General features: G+C 52.8%; 1 protein-coding gene across 1 annotated transcript in view; it reads left to right on the top strand.

The window, feature by feature from the left end:
* The window catches only part of SHB (SH2 domain containing adaptor protein B), a 132662-nt gene extending 114840 nt beyond the window's left edge, over nucleotides 1-17822 (top strand). The window contains exon 6 of the mRNA XM_081236307.1: nucleotides 17376-17822. Coding sequence (XP_081092433.1) covers nucleotides 17376-17559 — 184 coding nt within the window. The 3' untranslated portion in view covers nucleotides 17560-17822. The remainder of the gene's footprint in view (nucleotides 1-17375) is intronic.
* Nucleotides 17823-18363: the final 541 nt, after the last annotated feature.

Genomic DNA, 18363 nt, shown 5'->3' with positions numbered 1-18363 from the left:
AGGGGGCAGGACAAGAAAATGCCTCCTGCTCTGATGGCTAAACGAGGCCTGTTAGGTTCCTGCTTGGAGCTGGGGGTTTGTGCTGACTGCTGGGCAGCCAGTCTTCACCCAACAGGATGCTTCCTGGGAGGGTGGTGAGCGTAGCGGGGCCAGAGGAGCTGATGGGCTGCGTTCCAGGGGCGCTGGGGGCACATTTCTGTTACAGTTGTTTTTCTTTCTTCTCTCCCCTCGTTGATTTATATAGTAGAGGAGAGAGTTTTCAAACAGTAGGCATGTCTGGGTCTAGGCAGGCGGGCCGGTGATTAATCTTAGTTTGTTGCTGCTGACAGCCAGGAGCAAGAAATAATAAAGGTTTGTGGGGCGGGGAGGGGCGGGGGATGAGGAAAGGCTGCTTGCCCTGAGATCATCGGCAGGGAGCACGGACTTCATTCCCCTCTGCCGTCTGAGCGCCCCTTGTCGGGTCGACATCTGAGGCTCCAGCCTCTCAGCTCCATGGGGGCTGCTCCCATGGCCAAGCCCCCAGCGTAGTCCCCCAGACCACAGTAGAGCCTGCCCGGCCGTTGTTGGGTTCCCTGCCCAGCATGACCTCCTGCTCCAGGATGTAGGACTCCATCACCACCACTTGCTCTCCTCCCCAGCCTGCCCCTGAGGGCAGAGCTTCAAGAAAGGCAGGTGTGTGCCGCCCGGGGCACTGCCCAGCTCTGCTGACCAGGGCCCTGGGTTCCTGGCTGCCTGCTCCCGTGACTCTGCACCTCTCTGAGCTGCCAGGTGGGTGTGAGGGCTGGAGATAGGGGAGTACAGAAGAAAGAGAGGTGGGGGTCAGGCAGACCGGCACAGGGGTAGCTGACTGACTCCAGGCAGACAGTGATGGCAGGAAGGGGTGGAGTGAGGAGGGGTTTTGACGTGGGCCTTGGGAAGTGAGGAGGGTTGAGGCAGTTGGGGATGGGCAGGGTAAGGAGCTGACCATTCTCAGGAAACAGCAGCCCAGGAGGAGAGAAGCTGCCTACTTTCCAATCCAGTTTTCAATATATCCCATCACTAACTTCTCCCCGTCTCCCCAGGATAGAGGCAGCTCTGTGCAGCAGAAGACATGGGCTCTGGATCAGTCTGGATTGGGCTCTTGAAGCCCAGCTCTACCACTTACTAGCAGGGTGGTCTTGGACAAAGGGACTTAACATCTCTGAGCCTCAATTTCCTCATCTATAAAATGGGTTTTACAGAGGCATTCCTGAAGAGATGATATATGTGAAGTGCTTGGCATGTGCCCAGCAGGCATTAAGTGAGTGGTAGCCCACTGTCTTTGTTACAGACTTTGGAGAGCCATGGGTTATTGAGGAAAGAGCTTGGTGTGGTCCAGAGCCTTGAGAATTGTCTGGACCTGTCCATGCCCGCAGCTACTCCCCTTTATGGTGGTGGGATTTTAGAATTTATGCAGGCTGCAACTTGAGAAAATCCTGCATTGTTATGACTAAGACTCAAATCACAGGGCTAGAGTCAAATCCAGGCTGCCCTTGTTCTGGCTGTGTGACCTTGGGTAAGTCACTTAACCTCTCTGATCTCCCAGTTCTTGATCAGTACCTGAAGATGATGACCACTTCAACAGGCATTCCTTTCTGTCCCCCTCACTGTCCTGCTGACCCTCTATCTCTCCCTCCACATCTTCAGACATTATAAGTCGATTACAAGAACCAGAACCTGGTCCAGGACAGTAGCTCTCATACATTAAGTACACTTGAGCAGAAATCTTGGGATTTAGGGAACAGAAAGAGACCTTTTACATCCCCTGGCCCAATGCCCTGTACAGGTAGAGAAACTGAGACCAGAGAGAGGAAGAAGCTTGTTTGCCTCCCGGCTTCCCATCCAGGTCCTGTTTTCTGGCAGCATTTGCATCGGCCTGAGACAAAGGGCAGGCAGGGAGGAGGGGCCGTCTGCCTCTTTGCTCTCACTACACAGAGGAGTTCACATCCTTTCGGCACTGATGGAGGGAGACTGAACTTTCTGCTCAATTAGTGTGCGACGTGTTTTCTCCTTCTAAAAGGTTTAAAGGAAGTGGTGCAATTAGGAGCTCCTCAAACGCCCCGTGCAGGAGACTAAATGAAAACAGTGAACTTCAGAGACAGAGGTTTTCAGAAACCCCGTCTGACCGTGGAGGTGTCTGGAAGGCAGATGGGGGTGAAGCGCTGGCTGCTGAGGAGGCTGCAACAGCTCAGCGGAGGCCTAGGGCAGTGGGAGTAGAACAGAGGCTGTGTCCTGGTAGAAGTGAAGAGGGTGAGAAAGAGCGAGAAGTCAGGGGCCTCGTCCAGATTTCTGAACAGCCGGGTGAGTGGTGGCACCACCAGCTGCAACATGGACCTGGAATGGTTTTGAAAAACCCAGGAAACTCGTCCTAACTCAGCTGCCCAAAACCAGAGGCAAGGGGTGCCCGCACTCACACTGCCAACCCATTGTCCAGAGCACCCACCAGCCTGGCAGTGCCCAGCGTGCCTGCTGATGGGCTGGGTTTTCCCTTCCTGACTTGCTGCATCTCCCCTCCCAGCCAAGCACACGGCATTGCCCTTTGCTCCCCCGAGAGCTCCCTGGTCCCCTCCAGAGTCAGAGCCACCCTGATTACATTTCCAGCTGGTTTTTAATTATCTCATATCAGCCCCCATAAATCTCCCCGTAAGGCTTGCCTGCCGTGGGAGGCGTTCCAACTGTTGCCAGGAAGCCTCTTGTGCCCTGGGACAGCTTCCCTTCTGAGGCACTGGGTGGTTTCTTTAAATGAGAAAAATATTTCTTTCCAATCACATTTCTAACATCTTGTTAATAGGACTTATTTAATAATATTTTTGCAAAAGCCATCTGGGAATGGCTTGATTGGGAGGGCATGTGGGGTGCTGCAAGGGCAGGCCATGGTGACAGATACAGACCTTGTATCTGCCATCAGCAGATACAGCAACATGGAGAAAGATGCAGTCAGGGACCAGAGGACCAGGGCCTGAATCCCACTGCTTCCACCAGCCATGAGGGTCACCCAGCGAGTTATTTCACGTCTCTTGAGCCTCAGCCCCGAGGCTCAGGGACACACCGGAAGGGAAAGCTCTTAGTAAACCCTGAGTGTCTGTATGAATGCAGGTGGTATTATTTACAGAGCCTTGTGCTCTCCCCGGGGGAGTATTGGGGGTCTTACTTTGCTAACAGCTAGGTAAATAACTCAAAGGCCCCCTCGGAGGAAATGCAATCAGCCCCCGCCCAGAGGCATTTGGCAGGGCTTGAAGCAACCAGCTTCATTCAGTAAAATCCCAAGGTTTCCTGTTCCCCATACCTTCAGACCCTTGCAGCCAGAAGGGTCTTGAATCATCCAGGTCAAGACCCTGGCTTTCGGATGAGAGAAACAGGCACAGGAAGGGGAAAGGACCTTCCCAAGGTCCCGCAGTGAGTTGCTGGCAGAGCCCAGATGTCTCAACTTCCATCCCAGGGTTATTACCCTTCTGAGCCCATAACACTATATTTTCTCTCCCATTTTCTCCATAAACATTCTTGGTATTTGGGGCAGATTTATAAAATCGGATGTCAGATTTTATAGCTCTCGTCTTTGCTCCCACAGTTCAAACGCTAAAGCTATAAAAATGATATTTTGCTGTGTATGAGTGTGGGTGTGTCACACTCACACGTGCACACACTTCCATTTTGTGCCTCGAATCTGCCCTTTTCTGAACGAAGTTGGGTCATTTGTAGAGACATGGATGGATCTAGAGACTATCATACAGAGTGAAGTAAGTCAGAAAGAGAAAAACAAATATCGTATATTAATGCATATATGTGGAACCTAGAAAAATGGTACAGATGAACTGGTTTGCAGGGCAGAAATAGAGACACAGATGTAGAGAACAAACTTATGGACACCAAAGGGGGAAAGTGGCGGGGAGGGTGCGGTGGTGGTGAGATGAATTGGGAGATTGGGATTGACATGTATACACTAATATGTATAAAATAGATAAATAATAAGAACCGGCTGTATAAAAAAATAAATAAAATTAAAAAATTAAAAAAAAAACCTGGGGCTTCCCTGGTGGCGCAGTGGTTGAGAGTCCGCCTGCCGACGCAGGGGAAACAGGTTCGTGCCCTGGTCTGGGAAGATCCCACATGCCGCGGAGCGGCTGGGCCCGTGAGCCATGGCCGCTGAGCCTGTGCGTCCGGAGCCTGTGCTCCGCAACGGGAGAGCCCACAACAGTGAGAGGCCCACATACCGCAAAAAAAAAAAAAAAACCCACCTTTTTCTGGGCAGCGCTCCCCCAGTGAGCAGCCGCCATCCTCCTTCCATCTGAGGATGCTTTCTGCCACTTTTAATACCTTTTTTTTAAGGATTGCTTCACCTAGGAGGAATATCAGAAACAATTGGTTTTGGCAAAGCTGGCTTATTAGAAATGCTTTAATTAGAACTTTTTTTCTTTTTCTATTTTCCTTTTGAAAATCTACACGCTGCTCACGGCCCTGGGCGGCTTGAGGACCAGCTTGTCACATTCTCAGCACAGACTTTCAGGGCAGGGGCAACAGTGCAGCAGTGTAGGTGTCACTGCTGCGTTCCTACCAGGCACCAGGGCTTTGACTGGATGGGCAGACAGAGGCACATCAGAGTCTAAGCTTGTAGTCCAGGCACGGGGACAAGAATAGGTGACTACTGTGATGGAGGGAGGTGTAGCAGAGAATAAGTAAGGGAGGAAGAAAGTGAGTCTGACTGGGGGCATCTCAGAAGGCTTCCTGGAGGAGGTGGCATGTGAGCAGGGCCTAGGACGATAATAATGTATTGGGAAGTAACAGAAAGGTAGAAGGATGATTAGGTTTGGTATTAGAGGAGAGGTCTCTGCAGTGTCCCCTCTCCCTGTGGTGCTAACTCCCTGTGGTGCCAACTTTTCAATTGTCCCCTCCACGTAAGCCCCCCGTGGCCCAGGTGACTAATAATATTGTGGACAGAGATGTGCCTTGTATACTCTGAAGTCCTAGTCAGCTCTCTCTGTCTCCCCACAGCTTCTGCATCTCTGGTCCTTTATCTTTTCCACAATTCCTTCCCACCACCCAACTTGCCAAAGAGTAGCCACATGCCCCTCATTTCCACCTGACACTAAAGGTGTGTACCCCACCCTGGCTGAACACAGCCTCCCAGGGAAAAACGCATTTACACGGTGCTGGGCAGGTGCTTTGCAGTCCCTGGTACCTGGTGTTAGAAATTGAAGAGGCTTCTGCAGCATATCCTCTGAGGCAGGTAGAATTGTGCCAGTAACAATGATTAAAAACTTGGGGGGGGCAGTATATGAGCTCTGACACAAGTTATGATGAAACCACTGAGGCGGCAAATGCATGAGGTCGTGTGTGCTGGGCACACTCACCTTTCAGATTCACGGTCTCCAAATGGGAGCATAATCCCATTTTGAGTTCAGATTTTCAGGCTAGAAAAATACTTTTTCCTGTCCTCAATTGTTCCAGTCTTACCCCCAGAAAATCTTCTGTGATGAAAAGAGGGTTGACTGTTTTACTTTTGTGGAAGTTGTGCTTTTAAAAAGCAATCAGTTCCAATAGTAAGTAACTTTTGGGAACTCAATTACTTGCAGCCATGCTGAAAAAAACTGTAATTAATGTGGTCAAACCCTAGCCAAATAATAAAATGAAAGCTTTGTTGTGTATCAAGGCAGAAATCAATTTCATTAGGGAGCAAAGAGCCGGAGATTTAATTTTGAGAAAACTCTCCACCCTGTGGACAGAGGTTGTCAAGAAGCTGCCAGAATGAATGCCCAACATGAGAGGATTCGCCCTCCAGAGCCCAGATTACTAAGGGCTGGCAGTGACCTTTCAGAATTACATTTGCAAACCTTCCAAGTGTGGCCACAGCCAGTGGGGCTTTTGCTTCTTAATGTTCTTGGACTGGTGCCCCTTTTGGTTTGGTCAAGAGGTGCATGTTGTCTGCACCCACTGACACTCGCATGCCAATGAGATCCTGTCCCTTGGGATGGGGAGGAGGAGGAAGAGAGAGGTGGACTCTGGAGGTCAGAAGACACCAGAAAGGAGTTCAGCGGAGGCTCAGGGTGTCCACATGGTGATGGAGTCGTGTCCAGACAGCAAGGCTAATGGCCAAGTGGGACATATCCATTGGGGACACTGTCCGGTTGCAGGCCAGCATGTGTATGAGAGATTGTGAGCAGCAGGGGGGACCAGGAGGAGAGAGGACAGCTGGAGAGGAGCAGCCACAGGTCTCTGCCTGCTTCTGTATTCCGCTCTCCAGGGGGCCTTCCCAGGGCAGGCAGAGCAGCTGTGGCCTGCTGGAATGTGCTAAGTCACATTTCAGCTCAGAACGTAGAAGGACTTTCTCATGGTCAGAGCCATCAAAGGTTGGAAAAAGTTGTACCTGTAAGGAGTAAGCTCCCCAACACTGGGGGTAAGCCACAAAAGCTGAACATGAGGTGTGAATATGGACTTTGCATCATCAGACAGGATTAGAATGGTGGTTTTCAAACTTGAATGTGCATCGGAATCTCTTGAAGAGCATATTAAAATCTGATTCAGGTTCCAGAGAGGCCCAGGGAGTTGCAGGCTTAGCAAATCCCCAGGGACTTTGATGTAGGCTTTCTGGGGCACATCTGTAGAACCTCTAGATTTGAGAAACCTGCACTCCTCTTCCAACCCTGAAACTCTGGGATGTCTGTAATGAAGGTCAGTCCTTTTGTTTAATATCTGAATAGTCATTCCTTCTTCATTGCGTGGTGTGAGCACCTATGTGCTAAGTTTCAAAGGTTTAGCAGTTTGTGGGACCTCAGTGGTCACCTAGTTCTCTCCCTTTGTTGTATAGATAGATGGGGAAACGGAGGCCCAAGAGGACAGGAGCCAGGGCTGGGACCAGGTCCCTGACATCCAGTTCAGAGCTCTTTTCACTTGCTTTCAGTGACTTTAAGGAATATCATAAAGTCCCCCCCCCCCATTTCACAGATGAAGAAACTGAGGCCCAGATCCCCAAGGACTGTTGGGAGCTTTTCCACTGAAAACCACCATCACCATCATTCACATGATGTGCAAAAGGCCCTTGGCCAGGGTGTCTGGGTGGCTTAGAGTCAACTGTGTGCCTTTGAAATTCCAGGGAGGAAGAACGGACCCTCAGGTTAGAGGCAGGACCACTGAGCAGGTAGATCTGTTTTAGCTTTCAGTTTTTTTTTTTTTTTTGCGGTAGGTGGGCCTCTCACTGTTGTGGCCTCTCCCCTTGCAGAGCACAGGCTCCGGACGCGCAGGCTCAGCAGCCATGGCTCACGGGCCTAGCCGCTCTGCGGCATGTGGGATCTTCCCAGACCGGGGCACGAACCCGTGTCCCCTGCATCGGCAGGCGGACTCTCAACCACTGCGCCACCAGGGAAGCCCCTAGCTTTCAGTTTTTAAAGGCCCTCCTGGATTTTTCCTTCTTTACTTGTTTGAGTAAAACTGTGAGTTGGATCAGGTGCTTTGTGGGCGAGTCCCCTTCTTTGCTGTGCTAATGAATCAGTTGGCCAGTTAGCAAGGGACGCCCCAGCCAGGAAAGGAGTTGGGTCTGGAGGATAGTGAGGGTAAGCACTGTGCTTTAAGGACAAGGATGAGAATTGGGGTGTGGGGGGATTGCTGCCTTCTTCCCCCTCCCTGCACACCCACCTCCACCTTCCACCTTGTCACAGGCATTGCTGTCTACTCTGAGCATACAGAGGCTATGGGTAGTGCCCAAGAATCCCCTACAGCTAATGGCACGGGGGCGGGGTTGGGGGGAAGGGGCACATTCTGGATTCACTGGAGAATGGGAGCAAACCTCCACCCCTTTCTGGGCCTTAATGTCATCTGTAAAATAAGAGCAGGGAAACACATGGTCTCAAAAGCCTCTGCTTGGTGTCTTGTCTATCTCAGAAATGTTGAATACAGAGCAATACACACAATACTGCCATAGACCAGTATTTTTTAAGCAGAGAAGCCTCTTTCCTCATCATTCCCATTCTGTTTTCATGTGGACCCTGCTGTGTAACAATGTGCTTTTGAGAGTGTTGTGAAACACCACTCCATGTTTGGGAAGGTTGATCTCAGGGTCATAAACACCATGCCCATAGTCACCCAGCGACAGAGCTAGGGCCAGAACCCAGGCCTGCCACCCCAGCCAGGCAGGCTGCCCAGCTGGAGGATGTGGTCCTGCTGCCAACGTGGCCATGAATGGCAGACCAGGCAGACAGGGAGACACGCTCAGTGCTCAGCCCGGGCAGCATGGAGTCAGCAAGGCAAACCAGATGGGCAGCAACTTCTACTCAGGCTCCTGCAGTGCAGGTGGGAACAAAGCCATGTCAGAACCCCTAGCCTTAGCACCTGCCAAACTTGCTCATGCACCATCCAGCTCGGACCTCAGGATGGTTCTTACGGGTGGGCAGTGAAAACTCCATCCCACAGATGAGGAAACTGAGGCTCAGAGAGAGGCACAGCTCAGGGTGGCAGAAGGGGACTCAGACCCAGGTCTGGGTCCCCCTGGGTCTGCAGGTGGTGGTCCCTTTGCCCTCGTCTTGCTTTCCTCATCCCGGAGTGCTCCCCTCATCTCACTCCCCAGCCTCACCTGGCTCAACCTCAGGTTTCCAGTTCCCCTTTTGCCTATAAAAGCCCCTGTGCCCCCTCAAAGTCCTCTCCATGGCAGCTGGTGCTTACCCTTATGGCTGCCTTTGCCCAGTCCCTGTTCTGGACCTTCCTTCAGGTACCGTGTGTTCCCCCTGCACCTGCTGGTTGGTGGTGAAGTGGGAGTTGGTCCTTGGAAACAGCCTGGAGCCCTTTGAAGCCCTTTTGCAAATTCTGTGTTGTGTCTTAAGCCCTTAAATAAGGAGCCAGATGACTAACCTTTATCAGGTGTTCCTGCTTGCTTCACACAGGCATTCTCACTTCTCCCTCACAACTACTGTGAGGGTGGACTCTTTGTTACTCCCGTTTCACAGATGAAGGATTTGAGGCATGGGTGACTAGTGAGTTGCCACCGTTGAAATTTGGGGCTGGATTACTCTATGTTGTGGGGTTGTCCTATGCAGCCTCCCTGACCTCCACCTGTAGGTGCCAGCAGCTCCCCTGTCTCCAGACATTGTCAGATTCCTCCGGGAGGGAGGTGAACTCGCCCCAGTTGAGAACCAGTGCTCCAAGAAGAGTATGGGTGGAGAGAGGCTTGTCCTAGTAGAAGGAAACCCCCCTCTACCCGACCCCAGGCCTGAATGCATTCTGTCCATCCCGTTGGCACAGATGTTAAGAAGCCTTGCTGTTGCCACCGTGCTGTCCTCAAGCCCGGGGATTCCCTGTACCTGCATGAGGATAGCCGTCCTGCCCTGCCTTAGTCCTCCTGGCCGAGGCTGGCACACCCTCCACACCACTGTGATGTCTCTCATTAGCTTGAAAACTTCAGCACTGGAGGAACCCCCTCTACCTTTTCCAGACGGGGATGCTGAGGCCCAGGGAGAGGGGACCTGACCAGCCAATGACATCAATGGGATCAGAGTATGAACCCAGGCATCTGACTTCAGTTCAGCCACCACCATCAACCCCACGTGCTTCAAACACAAAAGCATCTTTGTGTTCCTGGAAGAGTCCTCTTTCCCCTTCCTAAATCTCTGAAACATTTCATGTCACCCCTCCCCCTGCCTCCACCTCTCCCCTTGCAGTTTTCATGTGCACTTGCTGGAGCCTGAGGACTGCTAGGAACACTGACCAGAGAGACTGCAAAAGTCATCCAGCCTGCCCCCATGCATCATTACCCTCCCACTTACACACTCCCAGTGAGGGGAGGCTCACTCCCTCAGCTGTCAGTCTGGATCATTAAAATCCTCCTGCCTGACACTTTGTTAGTCTACTCCTGAAAAATTGCCCCAGATCAGTTCATTTTGACCTATGCTGCTTTGCGTGGCACAAAACAAGCCTTATGCCCCTCCATGTTTGCCGCGAGATGCATCTGCCAGCTCTCCTTCTGCCTGGAGATGGCTTTTCAGTGATTTACTGAAGGCCCTCTCCCTGAGCTGCCAACTTAGAGCTTGAGAAATGCCCAGGCTTCCTGGGGAGGCTTATCACTGCCAGTGTGCTTATTGAAAGTCTAATTATTTGGTTGTAAATCAAGTTGTTTGACTCAGCGGTGTTCACATTTAGATGTTTGTTCACCATAACTTGGCGCGTGTGTCTTTGGCTTGTCCCCCTGAAGGCTATTTCGGAAGGCGGTGGGTGGCATGTGACCTCATAAGCCCCTTCCTGCAGCTCCTCAACCCCTAGAACATGCCAGCTGGAAAGGGCCTCCATGCCCCTCACCCCATGCACTGCCCAGTTGGAGAACCCCAACACACAGCTAGAGGGACTCACGTCCTGGTCCCCTGGCTCAGAAAGCCCTGGTGTCCTCTCGCTGTGACTCAGGCAGGTTGCTTCTCCCTCTGGCCCTTGGTGTTCTCGTGTGTGCAGTGGGTGTCTTGCAGATAATGCCAGCCCTCCCAGCTTCTTTGTAAAGCCACAGGTTGGTCCAGTCCAATGGCAGCGGTGGCCATCACATTGTACACGTTTGTTCTGCCAGGCTCCCAGGCCCTGTGCTGGTAGTTCACAGCATGTGCAGATGCCAGCCTGACATCCTCAGGAGATGTCAGCCAGGTACCTTGCCCCCGCCCCATCACTTGAGATCTGGGTATTTTTTTCCCACAGCAGGCCCAGGGCTCTCCTCAGAACATGCTTCTCTGCAGGCACTCATGAGTGTTTCTGGAGCGGCTTGTTTCACAGATGTGACAAGGAGTTTCTCTGTAGACACTTACCCAGCAAAATATCCCATCTCCCAGGAGGTCAAAGAGCAGACGTCCTGAATCAGAGCCATCTGCTTGCAGAGGCAGCGTTGCCGAGCAGGGGGCGGGGTTATGGCAGGAAGTACCTGTTTTGTAGGCCCCTAGGTGGCCATGGAGGCAGGAGGTATCTTGCCATGGTCACCCTCCAGGCTGGCTCCCTTGGGATGCTCTCTCACCCAAGGTCACAGCAAATCAGCATTAGAGCCGGGCCTAGAACGCACCTATGCCCAGTTAATTCGATACAAACGTCCGTGTCCATCTCCACTCCAACTTGGGTGCACACTTGTGGGGTCAGAAGGACCTGATGGGCTGGTCTCATGCCCTCCACGCTGATCACAAGACCTGTGCTCCGAGAGCTCTGAGGGTGAATGCTGGTTGCTGTTGTCATGCTCATGGAAAGCAGGCGACACCTCCCTCCCCTGAGAATCATCCTGCAACCAACTGTTGAGGACATTCAGATGCCCAATTTCATCCTTCCTCTTCTCTTAACCTATCTGGCCTCAGGAATCTTTGTACAATGTAAGATTCAACTTTTTAATTAAAATAACCCACAAGAAGAGGAAGAGATACAGCCACTTTGAGATCTGCTGGGCCCCAGAGTGGGGAGGGCCTGGGCCCTCAGGAAGACGTGGTTTTAGGAGGGAACTTGTGTCACATTCATTTTGTTTATCTAGGTCTGGGCAGGGGCACTGGCTGGCTCTGTACCTGGGAATGATTTCTTGTAGAATCCCAAGGAAAGAAAAAGGTTTGACCCATGCTTCTCTGTGGCTTGTGGCTTCCCTCAAGTGAGACTTCTCTTTCCAATTTGAGAGGCAGGTGCCTTTGTACCCCCTGCAGAGGTGACCCTCTAGGTTCTCCCCACAGCTCTGCCCCTCACTAAGCTGGCTCCTCCTGCGACCAATGCTGACCAGGCAAAGCAGCCACTGTGTCTGGCCTTGAAAGAGGCAGCTTCTACCCTGGCTGGACCACACTCGGGGACCTGGTGGAGTCGCCACCAGCCTGCCCTCTGGAGCTTACAGTCCAGAGAGGAGGATGCACAGGGCCTCATTTCCTTGGCCCAAGATAGACACTCACTAGATAGCTGCTGGGTGGATGGATGGACAGATGAACGGAGTGCTCGGCTGTGTGCCAGGCATGTGCTGAGAGCCCAAAGGGGAATAAGGCTTGACCTGCTGAGAAACGTCCCAGTGAACAGAGTTCCTGACCTCAGGAGCTCACAGAGCTGCAGGGACCTGGACACCTGGATCCATCTGGTTGGGTGGCTGAGCAGGGGAAGATGAGGCTGCAGTGGTAGTGTCAGGGCCCTGAGTGCTTACCACAGGCTTCAAAGTCAGACACAGTGAAATCCTGGTCCCACCGTGTCCCACGGGACAAGGCACACAACCTCCTTCAGCCTCAGTTTCCCCATCTGTAAACAACGGTAGTCACACCAAGCAACTTATCAACCTTGCTGTGGGCTTAAATGAGGCAACATGTAGCAGTGGCACAGCTCAGTGCCTGGTGCACGGTAGGGTTCGAGCATTCATTCTGCAGTGGCAGTGGGGAGCCCTGGACGGTTTCGAGCTGAGGGACAATGTTCTGGGGCATCTCAGTGAAGAGAGCAGCTCCTCAACCACCTTTCAGTAGAGGTAAACCAGAGCTCACCTCTGTGTGTGGTTTCTTGTAACCAGGTCCTACATGCTAGTCCCAAAGGGCAATTTCCTTGCCTTCTCCTGCATAAATATTATATGCAAGTATTCTTAAGTCACTTCATCGTGAAAAGAAGCAATTTAACATAACTATTACCCAAGATTCTTCATGAAATATGCATCAAGCAATTAGGTCTAAAAGCAAGAGGTGAGGCCTCGCACCCTGTTCGGGCCAGCAGCTGCAGGCTGAGTGATGTTTTATTAAAGCCCATGATTATGAGACAAGGTGGGGTCTGTTATTAGGCCCAGCGCGCCAGGCACGTTTGATAATCCTGGTGATGAGGAGGTGCTTTTTGTGATGATAATGAGCCATTTGAACGCCCTGACAGCCACAGCATCCCCAGCCTCTACCAGCCTTACAAGACTCATTAGTCAGGTCACCCACTGGAGACACCCCTAATTGTGACTTAGCTCTTGCAAGATGTCCTATCAAAGGAGACGGGGCTGACACAGGAGCTTGGCAGGTGGCGGCCTGTCTGAGCTCCCCGGGGACCCATGCCTTCTCAGAAGCCATGATGGGAGGTGGCCTGGGACCCGGCCCACCTGGCCGTGGACGCGTGGGCCCCAGGTTCTTGCCATAACCACAGCCTACCTTGCTGTGTGCCTTGAGCCAGAGTGCTGCTCTCTCTGACCTGTTTCCTCCAGGATACCCCAAGAGGGTGAAACGAGATGGTCCCCAGGTTGCTTCTTGCTCCAAAAGCAGCGTCCAGAGCACCACAGCATCCTTGGGCATGCTGGTTATCTGATGCACCCTCTCTTCTCCCTGGGAAATTTAATCTTTTCTCTTCTTGTGCTGGATGTTGTCTTCTAAGTAGAGTTGGGAGTCTTTTTTTTTTTTATATATCTAAATTTATTTATTTAGTTATTTTGGCTGCGTCGGGTCTTTGTTGCTGCGCGCGGGCTTTCTCTGGTTGTGGCGAGCGGGGGCTACTCTTCGTTACGGTGCATGGGCTTCTCATTGCGGTGGCTTCTCTTGTTGCAGAGCATGGGCTCTAGGCGCACGGGCTTCAGTAGTTGTGGCACGTGGGCTCAGTAGTTGTGGCACGTGGGCTCAGTAGTTGTGGCGCACGGGCTTAGTTGCTCCGCGGCATGTGGGATCTTCCCGGACCAGGGCTCGAACCCGTGTCCCCTGCATTGGCAGGCGGATTCTTAACCACTGCGCCACCAGGGAAGCCCCCGAGTTGGGAGTCTTTAAAGCCATCCCTGGCAGCTGTTTTTAAATCTTCAACTGTTGTTAGGTGGCACCTCACTCGTGGAGACCTTGTGACCGATCAGGGTATATCACTGCCGCACACCCCGTAGTTATGTGTTGACAAGGCTCTGCCGGACCTTTGCATAAGTCCGGGTTTGATAGATTATCTCAGGAAGAAAGCCTGCTTACCTTGCAGGGCCCGCCAACTCCGTGTGACGGTCCCTCCGTGGCTGGGGGCTCCGCCGGTCAGGACACACTGTCCCCGATCCCCAGGATGGCCTTTCACTGCTAGCCCCTGTGCTGCTCTGACCCATCATCAGCCCTGCAGGGTGGGTGTCGTGGGGACTGAGGCTTGGAGTCAAGGAGTCACTCACTCAGGCTCTGATGCTTCTCGCCCACCATGCGCCTGGCCTCACGTGGAGTGTTGGGGGCTAAGTAGGGCTCTCTCCTGGAGCTGGACAGTGCTGAGGTCAGGAGCGTGGGCTCTGGGAAAGGCCCACCAGGGAAGGAAGCAGCATCACCACTGCTGATTGCTGTGTGACCCTGGGTCAGCCACCTCCCATCTGAGTCTCAGTGCTTAGCACATGGCCTGGCTCACAGGAAGTGCCCAGGACACATCAGCCTGAGGGCCATCCGGGCCAGTACCCTGTGACAGCGGCACTGGAGGCCGTGGGCAGTAGTGGAGGGGGGTGGGGCTTGAGGCTGCCTCGACCCCTTCCTGCAGGAAGCCCTCACCGTGTGGGCAGCAGATTATGCTCATACACATGGAATCCAGGACCTTAGGCCCAGAAGCACCCTCAGAGGCCATCCAGTTAGTCTCCCCATGGATCCAGTGGGGGCAGGGAATGAGCCCAGTACGGCCCAAGGAGAGCCTCGGGTCCAGAGAACCAGAGGGTGCAGTGCGTGAGCCCAGGGGGAAGGGCCGTTCCTGCCGGGGCTGCAGGGTGAGGGCCAGCTCTCCCTCTGCCAGGAATGGTCAGGCCCTGGACTCAGGGGTCACGGGCCTGAGTTCTCTGCCTTGGGCTCCGAACTTTGTAACCGCCTGCCCCCTCAGTACAGCCCAGCTCAGGGTTATAAACTAGTGTGTACTGAAATGCGAGTGTCAGAAGAACAAACAGTGGGCCTGGAGAGTCAGGAGGGACTGCAGGAAGGTACCAGCGGCTGCCTGTGTCTGTTGAGGTGGAGGCGTTAGTGTGGAGTTCCTAGTATCTGGTGACCTCGCAAGCCCTCAGCCTGGGAACAGAGGAGCTTCAGCTTCTGGCTCTGGCTCTGTCCTCTGTTACCACCATCCCTGCCCACTTCCCTCACTGAATATTTTAAGAACAGCTGGTGTGAAAATATCCCATTAACCTGTATGAGTTATTTTCTTTAACCTCCTTAGAAATTAAACCAGCTCCCCCTGCAACTTCGTACCTGCAGTGCCATCAGAGCTTTGGCACTCAGACCAGCTCACAACTGGCTGCTGTGATCTAACACATCCTGCGCTTTGCAGCCCCAGCTGTAGACTGTGGTACATAAAGCCCAAAATATCACCTCACACAGAGGGCATGACATGTCCAAGGCCACACCCACCCACCATGTCACTCACCTGCAGCTCCAGCTCTGCTGTCCCCCATACACACCCCTTCTCCAGGCAAAGCTGAGCACGTGGCCTCCAAGAATGCACAGCTTTTTAACTGTCACCGGTTTTCTTAGCCACACAATTTCAGCCCTGCATTCAAGCAATTACAGCCCTTTCCAGGCCAGCACAGATTTGCCATCTCTCCATGGATGTGGGTAGCAGGTAGCGGAGTCTTCACTCAGAGGGAGTTGCACGTTTTTTCACTTAAGGCACGCACCAGTTCCTTTCTAACGGCTTAAGCAAGTGTGCCTCCTGCTTCTCAGATGTGACAAGACAATTCTCCAATGAAATGACCCTTCACTGAGGAGCAGAACTTGCCACAGGCTCTGTAATTAGAACATTGTTAGCCTTAAAAAATCTTGATTTAAATTTCAGTTCTTTATAGGAATTATTCTCTCTTGAAACATAATTGCTCTCCGAATGATTTCCTTTAAGCTAAGGGTGACATCTCTAAATACGTTATTATGAGCAGATGTATTGCTCAGTGCCTGCACTTCATTAAGTATTTGCTCTGCCCATTTGAAAATGGTCCTGGAGTCCAAATTGACGCATTAATAGAGCAGGCGCCGGTAAGCGTGGGGAACCCGGTCCTGGATGGAAGAGATGTGGGAACAGCTGAAGCAAGAAGAATCAAAGCTCAGAAGGGCTACAAACTGCAAAACCGTGTCCACATGGAGCTCTCGGCCTTGCCTGGGGTGGGCCTGGTCTCCTAGGAGCCGGGCTTCTAGGTCTGCCCAAGGATGGGCTCTGGAGAAGGCGCAGGAGGTCAGAGCCCCAGCTTTCTCACTAAGTAACACACCCTCAGTAAATTTGGACTGTGCTTTGGAAACCAAGCATCCACAAGTGTGGTGGCTAAATCTTGGAGCTGAGTGAGCAGGGAAAGGGCAGCCTGAGCACAGGCAGGTTGATGGAGGGGTTAGTGACCAGATGTGGCCAGAGTCCTGGGTGGGAGGCGGGAGAGGTCTGCTAGGGCCAGGTGGAAACAACACCCCACCCAGCATGCTGGTGCTGCTGGCAAGCTGCGAGGGTCACGGACAGGGCTCTGCTCTGACCTCCAAGGAACCCACCCACTACCCATTTCGGAGGATGCCGAGCATGGTGGGCACAGAGCCTGCACAGTCCTCTGAAGCTCTCAGGGGAATTGAGAAGATGGATAAGTAATCACAGTTCAGGAAGGCAAGTGCTGATGGAGGCGTTATATCCTCGGCGCAGCTGGAAGAAGGAAGGAGCTCTGCCAGTGGGAACCTGGAAGACTTCCTGGCAGAGGAAACACTCCACCTGGGCCTTGGAGAAGGAGGCAGGCAGGGTTTACTGAGCAGAGAGAGGAAGCACAGACAGGAGAGTGCCTGCGTTGGGGCAAAGCCGGGGTGCACACAATCTCCCCAGATTCTATTGGCTTAAACTAGTCACGTGACTACAGTGGATACAAGGGAGGCTGGGAAATGTAGTCCCTGGCTTGGCAGTTCCATACTACTGAAGAGAGAGCATCAGTTTTTGGAGAACAGCTCGCCTGTCATCCTGCCACACTCTGTTTCCTAATCTGTAAACTGGGGGTGATGACCCCTGTCCTGCCTACTTGTCAGGGCATTGGGGACTTAAACACTGTGCCTGCCAGGCAAGGCTTAAATTCTCATCTGCATCAGTAATAGGAAGAGGGGCCAAGTTTGGGGGTTTCTTTGTTTTCCTGAGGAAGTCCCTCAAAGCTCCCGTGGTCGAAAGATTCTCCTGCAACCGTGTTTGCTGCTGATTCCCTGTCTGCTGCTGGGATTGAGGGGGCTCTTGGGTGCAGCCGCATTTCGGCCGGTCCTGGGCTCTGTTCCTGGCTGGGAGAGGTGCAGCTCAGGGCTGCTTCTTGGCTGGGATCTCTTCTGTCCTGGGCAGCAAGGAATCTTCACACCTTAGCAGGAATATGGCCAGAGGGAGAGTTCTCTCGGATAATGAGTGTGAATTCATGACACACCCCGGTTCAGAGCAAAAGTGAGTAGCTCTCTGGGAATTGCTTTCCTGATTGGTCCTGGGCCTTCGTCATTCTGCACATCCTAATAATCTCTGCACTTTGTTCACAGGAGCAACCAGGGCTTCATGCACATGAAACTGGCCAAAACCAAAGAGAAATACGTCCTGGGTCAGAACAGCCCCCCGTTCGACAGTGTCCCAGAAGTCATCCACTACTACACCACCAGAAAGCTGCCCATCAAAGGGGCCGAGCACTTGTCCCTCCTCTACCCCGTGGCTGTGCGGACCCTGTGAGCCCCTCCCTGCCCTGTGACGGGGCCCAGACGTGGAGGAGCCGGTGGCCCCTGCCAACCCGCCCGGCCGCTGTTGCCAGCCATGTCCAGTTTGTGTCGTGTGTATGGCACTAGCACACCACTGCATGTCTCTAGAATGCTGTTGCCACTCACGGGGGCTGGAGAAAGCCTGGATAAAGACTGAGGGACGGCTAGCCTGCCACCGCAGCCCCTCCCCCAACCCCTCTTCGAGTTTCTGTGAATTAAAATATTTGCAAATCCAAAGAGATGCCTTCCAGGATGAACAAAAGAGAGCAGCTCTGAGGGGCGGGGCGGGAGCTCCTGGGGTTGCGGCTCTTTGTTCTCCAGCCGTCAGGAATTCACACCTGTGTACGGGGTGCAGTTTTCCCACCAGGGCCCCACTGGTGCTGGGAGCCAAACGCTGGTGCTTTGAGAGCCCTGAAGGCCCTGGGAATCCCGCCTCCCCTCTGGTGTGTGTGTGCGAGTGTGAGCACATACGTGGGAGAACATGGCCACACACAGATGTAAGCCCACTAATCCACTTTTAGTCACTCAGTGTAATCATTAGGAGATCTCCAAGGAATCATTGTGCAGTCAAAAAAAGGATTCAATTATTTATGAATAGGGTGTGTAAATAAAACAGTCATTTAATATATATTCTTATCCCTTTTTTTAATACACTGCAGTGGGTCTCTGGGGGGGCCAGTGCTTACCTGCGGGTTTCATCCCCAGAGCAAGGTGTGTCCCCTCTGGGCACGCGGGAAGGAGGCAGAGCCCCCAGCTTGGGGCTGAGGCAGCCGCTGAG

Source organism: Mesoplodon bidens, assembly GCF_964165515.1.
Source record: "Mesoplodon bidens genome assembly, chromosome: 6".
Taxonomy (NCBI): domain Eukaryota; kingdom Metazoa; phylum Chordata; class Mammalia; order Artiodactyla; family Ziphiidae; genus Mesoplodon; species Mesoplodon bidens.
Note: the sequence above shows the minus strand (reverse complement) of the source record. Positions and strands in the feature narration are given on the sequence as shown.